This window comes from Oncorhynchus nerka, linkage group LG13, assembly GCF_034236695.1.
Source record: "Oncorhynchus nerka isolate Pitt River linkage group LG13, Oner_Uvic_2.0, whole genome shotgun sequence".
NCBI lineage: Eukaryota > Metazoa > Chordata > Actinopteri > Salmoniformes > Salmonidae > Oncorhynchus > Oncorhynchus nerka.
The window spans coordinates 34295421-34306343 of NC_088408.1; the positions used below are offsets into that span (position 1 = coordinate 34295421).

Consider the following 10923-nt stretch of genomic DNA (forward strand, 5'->3'; position numbering starts at 1 on the left):
TCCTGGTAGACTTATCCCCTTTAAGGAACCCAGTAATATTAGTCCTGGTAGACTTATCCCCTTTAAGGAACCCAGTAATATTAGTCCTGGTAGACTTATCCCCTTTAAGGATCCCAGTAATATTAGTTCTGGTAGACTTATCCCCTTTAAGGACCCTAGTATTATTAGTTCTGGTAGACTTATCCCCTTTAACCAACCCTCCTTTTCCCAGATGAGAAGATCCTAGTGAGCTACGCTATGGGAGACACTGTGTGTGGGAACGGCCTCCAGGCCAAGACAGTGGTCCAGCTGACATGTGGTCCTAATATAGGCCAGCCCAAGCTGCTGAGGTGAGTGAGCTGTGAGTAGCTAGCCTAGGAGAGCTTCCTCTCCTGTAACCCTGTCCCAGATCTCTTTGTGACATATAACCAACTTTTATTATTGTTGGCTATTCAGCACAAACAGATCTGGGACCAGGTTACCTCTCCTACAGAGGAAAGCCAACTGGCCTCCCTCCAGCAAAATTATGTTGCCATGTGGGCAAAATAAACCTGTATCCAACTGAATAACACTAGGAAAAGTTACTGAATGTTCAAGTTGAAAATTGACCACTTAAAGGTCATATTTAATTTTCTAGTTAAACTTTTCCATCTCTCATGGTTTCATTTGTCACTCTTTGAAGGATGTTTGTTAACTCTCACTGTACCACACACATACACTCTCACTCTCTGTCTCTTTGTGCCTAGCGTGGATGATGCCTCGTGTGAATTCGTGCTGGGCTGGGAGACGCGTGCGGCATGCGCTGTTCAACAACATGAGGTGGTGATGGTCAATGGAACCGTCAAAGTCCCCGATACAGGGGACAACTTCAGCCTGGGGGCCCTCTACCACAGGTGAAACCTCTCATCACCAACACAGTTCAATCAACTCACTTTGTCACAACAATCCAGGCCAATTATCACATTCACCCTTCAGATCCACTAATGAGGATATTGACATACAGGAACCATCATTCAGCCAGAGTTAAAACATCTTATGTTGAAACCTGTTATGAGTCAAGTTCATGTGCTGGGCCAAAATCCTGTTTTTCTTCAGGTCATTGAGGTTATATATTGCAAAACGAGCTTCTTTGCATCCAATCGGTATCACAGAACGACCTCACTTGCTAAATTAATGCAAACTCAAGTCGGTAGTGCCTGTGAATGGATTCCCATCAGGATTTCCTGAACCCAGACAGAGCGAGATCACAGGTCAAAGCCTCTTATATCAGATAGTCAGAACTGCATGAACGCTTATCACAACAACAGTGGGCCTCCTCGGACACAGTTGAACCTCTCTACGGTTGCAACAGGGAACAGAAAACATTTATCAATGTACTAGAGGAAAGATGAAATAAACCTTTTATAAATGTCCTCGGACACAGTTGAACCTCTCTACGGTTGCAACAGGGAACAGAAAACATTTATCAATGTACTAGAGGAAAGATGAAATAAACATTTTATAAATGTCCTCAGACCAGGTTTTTTGTCCCCCTGTCCACTCTGTAGGCTCTACCAGGCCTCTGGGGACATCCGCGCCAACGGGGACAAGTACATCTATGACATCCAGCTGTCAGGCATCACCAACAGCTCCTTCTCCAAGTGTCTGGGGGCAAACATTTGCCAAGTGAAGATCAATGGAGACCACAGGAGGAAGATCGGCTTCTCCAGCAAGGCCAAGTACTACATCAAAGGTAAAAGACATACGTGCAAGACACAGGTTTACTCCAAAGTGGTCTGGGCTTTTGGGTAATACAGTGTGAGTGGGTTTGGAGAATAGTTTTGATTGTCCTCAGTGTCTCACCTTGCGTTTTATTGAAGATTAAACGGATTTCAACATCACTCACAAGATACAGTACTTGGCAATCAAGTAATGCAACAAGCTCACTCCATTAAGCTGCTTGTGATTGACAGATGGACTCTCTCTCTCTCTCTATCTCTCTACTCAGATGGTAACCTGGACGTGCTGGTCCCATCTGAGTCTGTGTGTGGGCGGGACAAGTCCACGATGGTGTCGTCGGCCATCTTGTTCCACTGTAACCCCTCAGCAGGAGAGGGCATCCCAGAGTTCCTGTTGGAGACGGATGGATGCCAGTACCTCTTTACCTGGCACACCGCCACTGTTTGTGGTCTAGTGTGAGTCGACAACTCTTTACACACGGACATCAGGGTAGTGTTCAGTTGTCTCGATACAGGAGAAAGGGCTTTGAAACAGAGGAAGTATACCTAAAGTTGTCCTATAAAAATGCTACGATTTTCATCTTACACTTTAAAGCTCTTTCTTCCATTCATTGAATTGGACTTTGAATTTGAATGAAAGATGCTGTATAAAGTAAAGAGGTGTGACATTTTGTCTGGTGTGCCATACAGAACCTCCGTGTCCAAGAAGACTACTGACGATGGAGGGCAGGACACTACAGGCTTGTCTGGAAGGAGACGGGCAGTCCTGAGCATGCTATTGGTTGTGGTGGCCATCTGTCTGCTGGTTCTGCTACTGCACAAACGAGAGCGGAGGTAAGAGATACCTACCATTCTTTTCCTCCCCACAGCTTTGTACTGTTATTACAAAATCTATATGTTTGAAAACAAAATATAGAAAAAGCTCCTCTATAATCTTTTCCTAAATCTCAAATGTTCTGTTTCCAGGGAGCTGGTGATGCAGAAAATCACTGGATGTTGTAGGAGAGGAAATCCTGTCTCTTATAAATACTCAAAGGTATGCATGTTAATAAATACTATAGTACACCAATCAAACCAACATAGCTATGTACTTCCATAGATGTAGAATCCTGATGGTATGGCCTATGGTAGCTACACTAGGGTGTCGGGGGGGGCACTGGAAGCTAGCATGAGCCACTTTATCCTATTGTTCTCAGGCGTGAGCTGCACTTTGAAATCTTGAAAATGGAACCGAAGCATAAGTTAGAGCAGTACGAGTCTCTTGATAAGCCGGCGCATGCTCTGCAAACGTTACACATCCTATGTTAACTCACAGTATGCTATAGTTTCTCTTTCAATTCAGTGTTTATTTTTTCACAGCCATTGATTCTATGTCAATGTACAGTCGTGGCCAAAAGTTTTGAGAATGACACACATATTAATTTCCACGAAGTTTGCTGCTTCAGTGTCTTTAGATATTTTTGTCAGATGTTACTATGGAAAAAAACGGAGGTATAATTACAAGCATTTCATAAGTGTCAAAGGCTTTTATTGACAATTACATGAAGTTGATGCAAAGAGTCAATATTTTCAGTGTTGACCCTTCTTTTTCAAGACCTCTGCAATCCGCCCTGGCATGCTGTCAATTAACTTATGGGCCACTGATGGCAGCCCATTCTTGCATAATCAATGCTTGGAGTTTGTCAGAATTTGTGAGGTTTTGTTTGTCCACACACCTCTTGAGGATTGACCAAAAGTTCTCAATGGGATTAAGGTCTGGGGAGTTTCCTGGCCATGGACCCAAAATATCAATGTTTTGTTCCCCGAGCCACTTAGTTATCACTTCTGCTTTATGGCGAGGTGCTCCATCATGATGGAAAGGGCATTGTTCGTCACCAAACTGTTCCTGGATGGTTGGAAGTTGCTCTCGGAGGATGTGTTGGGACCATTCTTTATTCATGGCTGTGTTCTTAGACAAAATTGTGAGTGAGCACACTCCCTTGGCTGAGAAGCAACCCCACACATGAATGGTCTCAGGATGCTTTACTGTTGGCATGACACAGGACTGATGGTAGCGCTCACCTTGTCTTCTCCGGACAAGCTTGTTTCCGGATGCCCCAAACAATCGGAAAGGGGATTCATCAGAGAAAATGACTTTACCCCAGTCCTCAGCAGGCCAATCCATGTACCTTTTGCAGAATATCAGTCATTCCCTGATGTTTTTCCTGGAGAGAACTGGCTTCTTTGCTGCCCTTCTGGACACCAGGCCATCCTCCAAAATTCTTTGCCTCACTGTGCAGCCTGCCTGCTGTCATTCCTGAGCAAGCTCTGTACTGGTGGTGCCCCGATCCCGCAGCTGAATCAACTTTAGGAGACTGTCCTGGCGCTTGCTGGACATTCTTAGGAGCCCTGAAGCCTTTGTCACAACATTTGAACCACTCTCCTTGAAGTTCTTGATAATCTAATCAAATCAAATGTATTTATATAGCCCTTCTTACATCAGCTGATATGTCAGTGCTGTACAGAAACCCAGCCTAAAACCCCAAACAGCAAGCAATGCAGGTGTAGAAGCATGGTGGCTAGTAAAAACTCCCTAGAAAGGTCAAAACAGCCTGGTTCCTCTCTAGGTTTCTTCCTATGAGGGGTGGCCAGTCCTCTTCTGGCTGTGCCGGGTGGAGATTATAACAGAACATGGCCAAGATGTTCAAATGTTCATAAATGACCAGCATGGTCAAATAATAATAATCACAGTAGTTGTCGAGGGTACAGCAAGTCAGCACCTCAGGAGTAAATGTCAGTTGGCTTTTCATAGCCGATCATTAAAAGTATCTCTACCACTCCTGCTGTCTCTAGAGTTGAAAACAGCAGGTCTGGGAATGGTAGCACTTCCAGTGAACAGGTCAAGATTCCATAGCCGCAGGCAGAACAGTTGAAACTGCAGCAGCAGCACGGCCAGGTGGACTGGGGACAGCAAGGAGTCATCATGCCAGGTAGTCCTGGGGCATGGTCCTAGGGCTCAGGTCCTCCTCCAAGAGAGAATTAGAGAGAGCATACTTAAATTCACACAGGACACCGGATAAGACTGGAGAAATACTCCAGATATAACAAACTGACCCTAGCCCCCCGACACAAACTACTGCAGCATAAATACTGGAGGCTGAGACAGGATGGGTCAGGAGACACTGTGGCCCCATCCGATGATACCCCCGGACAGGGCCAAACAGGAAGGATATAACCCCACCCACTTTGCCAAAGCACAGCCCCCACACCACTAGAGGGATATCTTCAACCACCAACTTACCATCCTGAGACAAGGCTGAGTGTAGCTCACAAAGATCTCTGCCATGGCACAACCCAAGGGGGGGGGGCCAACCCAGACAGGGAGACCACGTCAACCCAGACAGGGAGACCACGTCAGTGACTCAACCCCCTCAAGTGACACACCCCTCCTAGGGACGGCATGGAAGAGCACCAGTAAGCTAGTGACTCAGCCCCTGTAATAGGGTTAGAGACAGAGAATCCCAGTGGAGCGAGGGGAACCGGCCAGGCAGAGACAGCAAGGGCGGTTCGTTGCTCCAGTTTCAGTTCACCTTCACACTCCTGGGCCAGACTACACTCAATCATAGGACCTACTGAAGAGATGAGTCTTCAGTAAAGACTTAAAGGTTGAGATGGGTAGGCAGACCATTCCATAACAATGGAGCTCAATAGGAGAAAGCCCTGCCTCCAGCTGTTTGCTTAGAAATTCTAGGGACAATAGGAGGCCTGCGTCTTGTGACTGTAGCGTACGTGTAGGTATGTACGGCAGGACCAAATCGGAAAGATGGGTAGGAACAAGCCCATGTAATGCTTTGTAGGTTAGCAGTACAACCTTGAAATCAGCCCTTGCCTTAACAGGAAGACAGTGTAGGGAGGCTAGCATTGGAGTAATATGATTTTAAAAAATGGTTCTAGTCAGGATTCTAGCAGCCGTATTTAGCACTATTTAAGTTTATTTAGTGTTTTATCCGGGTAGCCGGATAACCTAGAAGTGACAAAAGCATGGATTCATTTTTCTGCATTTTTGGACAAACTTTCTGATTTTTGCAATGTTACGTAGATGGAAAAAAGCTATCCTTGAAACAGTCTTGATATGTTCGTCAAAAGAGAGATCAGGGTCCAGAGTAACGCCGAGGTCCTTCAGTTTTATTTGAGACGACTGTACAACCATCAAGATTAATTGTCAGATTCAACAGAAGATCTCTTTGTTTCTTGGGACCTAGAACAAGCACCTCTGTTTTGTCCAAGTTTAAAAGTAGAACATTTGCAGCCATCCACTTCCTTATGTCTGAAACACAGGCTTCCAGCGAGGGCAATTTTGGGGCTTCACCATGTTTCATCGAAATGTACAGCGGTGTGTCATCCGCATAGCAGTGGAAGTTAACATTATGTTTTCGAATGACATCCCCAAGAGGTAAAATGTGTATATATAGTGAAAACAATAGTGGTCCTAAAACGGAACCTCGAGGAACACTGAAATGTACAGTTGATTTGCCAGAGAACAAACCATCCACAGAGACAAACTGATATCTTTCCGACAGATAAGATCTAAACCAGGCCAGAACTTGTCCGTGTAGACCAATTTGGGTTTCCAATCTCTCCAAAAGAATGTGGTGATTGATGGTATCAAAAGCAGCACTAAGGTCTCGATAAATGGTTGATTTAAGTGCAATCTTACTGGCAGCAATATCCTTGCCTGTGAAGTCCTTATTGTGCAAAGCAATTATGACGGCACGTGTTTCCTTGCAGGTAACCATGGTTGTCAGAGGAAGAACAATGATTCTAAGCACCACCCTCCTTTTGAAGCTTCCAGTCTGTTATTCGAACTCAATCAGCATGACAGAGTGATCTCCAGCCTTGTCCTTGTCAACACTCACACCTGTGTTAACAAGAGAATCACTGACATGATGTCAGCTGGTCCTTTTTGTGGCAGGGCTGAAATGCAGTGGAAATGTATTTTTGGGATTCAGTTCATTTGCATGGCAAAGAGGGACTTTGCAATTATTTGCAATTCATCTGATCACTCTTCATAACATTCTGGAGTATATGCAAATTGCCATCATACAAACTGAGGCAGCAGACTTTGTGAAAATTAATATTTGTCATTCTCAAAACTTTTGGCCACAACTGTAGGTGTTGGTGTGGTGAGTTCCCAGTGCTAAATGTCACCCCTGTCTGTCTTGTCTGTCCCTGCAGGTGAACATGGATGATGAGGGAGGGGAGGATGAGATGGAGTGGCTAATGGAGGAGATTGAGGCACCAGCCATGTCTTCCCGCCTGGGGAAGGAGCACCAGGAAAACGGCCACATCACCACCAAGCCCGTCAATGCCGACGCCCTACGCTCCTTTTCCCTGGAAGAGCAGGAGGACAGCGAGGAGGAGGTCTTGTCCGTCCCCGGGGTTTGCGTCCTTGGTGGCCGGACCACCCTGCGGCCCTCAGGATCCAGGACCCGCTCCTCGGGGCCCCTCCGCAGTGCCCTGTTGGAGGAGGAGATTGACGAGGACCTGGTGGGGGACGGGGACAGGAGGGGTAGGGCCAAGCCTTGCCGTAACAACAGACCCCCCCACAGGAAACAACAAAACCCCCAGGATGACAGCGATGAGGACCTGCTGACAGTGTGAGGGACTCTCCATCCTCCCCCTTTCCACCTAAACTATTATCTCTCTCCTCTTCTCTCCTCTCTCTTTGAATGTCTCCACACAACGATGACAACGCAAGAAAGCAGAAGCCCTTAGAGGCTTCTAAAGAAAACGATGCAGAATGTCTGTTGGCTGTTTTACAGTTTTAAAAAGCAGATTTGTTTTTGTCCCCTCTTCAAAAGAAAGTTGATTCCTTCCTGATGACAAATGGTGTTTTCATCAAATAATTGTATTTGGACTATTTGATTTAGTTGATGTACATAGGTAATGTTATAAAGTGCCTTCAGAAAGTATTCATGCCCCTTGACTTATTCCACATTTTGTTGTTACAGCCTCAATTCAAAATGGATTAAAAACACACAATACCCCATAATGATCAAGTGAAAACATGTTTTTAGAAATTTTAGCACATTTTTGGAAAATGAAATACATACTGTAATTGGACAAGGAAATGTGCGATACAGAGTTTTATTGGACCAGTTTAAAAAGATTGACGTTTCGGACTTCAATGGCCTTCTTCAGAAGAATCACAAAGGGAATGTAATATGGAAAATGAAAACTTATTGACTCAAAACATTTCCGCTTTTATGTTTAATTAGTCGTAAACATTTCTAAAAACATAATTCCACTTTGACATAATTTTGTATTGTATGTAGGCCAGTGACACAAAGTCTCAATTTAATCCATTTAAAATTCGGGCTGTAACACAACAGAATGTGGAAGAAGTCAAGGGTTATGAAAACCTTCTGAAGACACTGTGCATATATGGATTTAAAATGTGTCACTTGCATTTTCCAGAGAATCACTTATTCACATTTTAAATTAATTTTGTGGACTGATTTTCACGTTGAATCTCTATACTGCTAACCTTGCAAGGTTTGGGCATGAAAAACCTCTTAAGTTATTGGGGGGGAAAGGGACTGGATACTGTGGTGCTCATTTCATGAATCATAGCAATGGTTAATATGATTGTTAGGTTGTATTATTCAGAGATCCTCAAATCATTATGGGGTTTTGTACTTGCGCACCAAATATGCATCACAGGCACAGATAGTTCCTGTATCTGTTAAGTGCTAAACATTAACTCTGCTTCTAGAGCAGGGCTATTCAACTCTTACCCTATGAAGTTCAGAGCCTGGGTTTTCTCTTCTACCCACCTGGTCTAAATTAGTCCCTGATTAGAGGGGAACAATGAAAGAATTCAGTGGATCTAGGTTCAAGGTCCAGAGATGAGTTTGAGGGTTCTAGATGTTGCCTTGTCAAAGTCATGACCTAAGTTTATTTGAAAAGGGAAGTTTTCTGTCGAGCTACAACTCCCCTTTGTGTCAAACTGCATGTGCTATCCCTCATAAATGGAAGTAAGGAAAGCTGTAGTGCCATGATTAAATGTATTTGTGAGCTTGAGATCCCCTTTCAGTGTTGCTCAGCAGTATCTATCCCATGAAGTCGCTACTGCAGGGGTGTCAAACTCATTCCATGGAGGGCCTCGTGTCTGGGTTTTTCCTTTCAATAAAGACCTAGACAACCAGGCGAGGGGAGTTCTTTACTAATTAGTGACCTTAATTATCAAGTACAAGGGAGACAGCGAAAGTCCGTAGGCACCCGGCCCTCCATGGAATGGGGTTACAGCAGCAATCCCAGTGTGAGTATTTTTCTATGAAAATACAGTGAGCTACGAAGTATTGGGACACATGTTTGTTGTTGTTTTAGCTAAGTTCTCCAGCACATTTAGAAGTTACCGCACTTTTTGTACATAGGCCCCCCAATTTAGGGGACCAAAAATATTGTGACATATTCACTTGTGTGCATTAAAGTATTCAAAAGATTAGTGTTTAGTCCCATATTCCTAGCACACGATGGCCCTACAAACTTGTTGGATGCGTTTGCGGTTTGTTTTGCTTGTGTTTCAGAATTTTTTTGCCCAATAGAAGTGAATGGTAATAATGTATTTTGGAGTCACTTTTATTGTAAGTAAGAATAGAATATGTTTCTCAACACTTCTACATTTAATGTGGATACTACCATGATTATTGAGAGTCTTGACGGGATCGTGAATAAAGACTAATTATACCCCCCAAAAATGCTAACCTTCCCTGTTATTGTAATGGTGAGAGGTTAGCATGTCTTGGGGGTATGGTATTTGGGACAATACCCTCAAATTAAAGCTGACAGTCTGCACTTTAACCTCATAGTCATTGTATCATTTCAAATCCAAAGTTTACAGAGACAAAACAACAAAGTGTAACACTGTCCCAATACTTTTGGAGCTCACTGTATGGATTATTTGAAATTAATTTAGCATTTATCAGTTGGCATATACACACACACACCAGTACACAAACCATGTGTACACAGGCAGTCACTAATTCTACTCATGTATCTTTAGTTGGGACAATGTCTCATAAATGTCAGTGGTACAGAACAGTAATGAGAAATGCTTTTGAAGTGGAACTCACCTCACTAACAAGTCTGACTATATGATTCTTTGACAAAGTTCTCTCTCTTGGACTGGACTTCAAGTTAGACTTCAAGATGGAGAGTTTATTTGTAATGCCACTGTTTTATCACTAGTGTTGAAGCTAATATTCACACCGTAGCAAACGGCCGGCCACATAGCGACCTTATCCAAAAAGTGATGGTTCACCTTTCAGGGTATTAAGGTTTGTACACGTTATTAATAGGAGTTTTGCCGAGGTGGTCCTCCCCGCAGAAGAAGAAAAAGCTTCACAATATTTTCCATGTTTTTTTTTGTTTAGTTTTTTTATCACATTTTGTATTTATTTTCATGTTTCCACACCTCCAAGATCATGAATTGAATTTGTGACATAACTGCACAAGGGTACTTTGATATGGGGAAAGAGCACTTGCTACTGTACCTTCTCTGGAGCGATAGAAAGTCATCCTGTGTGGTAATGATGCAACGAGTAATGCTTGTTGCATCATGTCTAGCTCTGCTGTAAGCACCAAAGCACGTCTGCTTGGTTCATTTATTTGGGTACGAAACGTGGGGAAGGGGCTCCTTGAGCTCCATTCTGATGAGGTGATTTTGTTCTTGTATGTTATGTTCTCAAATGTGTTTTACTGCATTTTTCTGTTTTTCATATTTCAAATGTTAAAAAAAAAATATTGCATTATTTTAATAAATAAAGAGATCAGCTGTCTGACAGTTATAGAGTAACCTAATTCATCACTTCCAGGATTGTGGAGATTTTTTGAAGGTCAACCGTTTGACCTCAACACATTGATGCATGTATTAAACAGAACCTCAGAAGTCTGTACTGTACACCAGTACTGTTTGTTTCTAAGTCACTACACGTTTCCCTATTGTAATAAATCACTGAGGCCTCACATGGCAAACTTGTGGGCCTACATTGCTGTTGCTTCTAAAACTCCCCAAGACCAGGTAATCAAGCAAGTAAACAAAGAGAAGTATAAAAACTAATGTACACTGCTCAAAAAAATAAAGGGAACACTAAAATAACACATCCTAGATCTGAATTAATGAAATATTCTTATTAAATACTTTTGTCTTTACATAGTTGAAAGTGCTGACAACAAAATCACACAT

At 43.2% G+C, this 10923-nt stretch overlaps 1 protein-coding gene across 1 annotated transcript in view; it reads left to right on the forward strand.

Moving 5' to 3' along the window:
- The window catches only part of igf2r (insulin-like growth factor 2 receptor), a 34919-nt gene extending 24403 nt beyond the window's left edge, over positions 1–10516 (forward strand). Inside the window, exons 42-48 of the mRNA XM_029676777.2 lie at positions 212–329; positions 726–872; positions 1527–1711; positions 1967–2153; positions 2388–2531; positions 2664–2733; positions 6912–10516. Coding sequence (XP_029532637.1) covers positions 212–329; positions 726–872; positions 1527–1711; positions 1967–2153; positions 2388–2531; positions 2664–2733; positions 6912–7337 — 1277 coding nt within the window. The 3' untranslated portion in view covers positions 7338–10516. The remainder of the gene's footprint in view (positions 1–211; positions 330–725; positions 873–1526; positions 1712–1966; positions 2154–2387; positions 2532–2663; positions 2734–6911) is intronic.
- Positions 10517–10923: the final 407 nt, after the last annotated feature.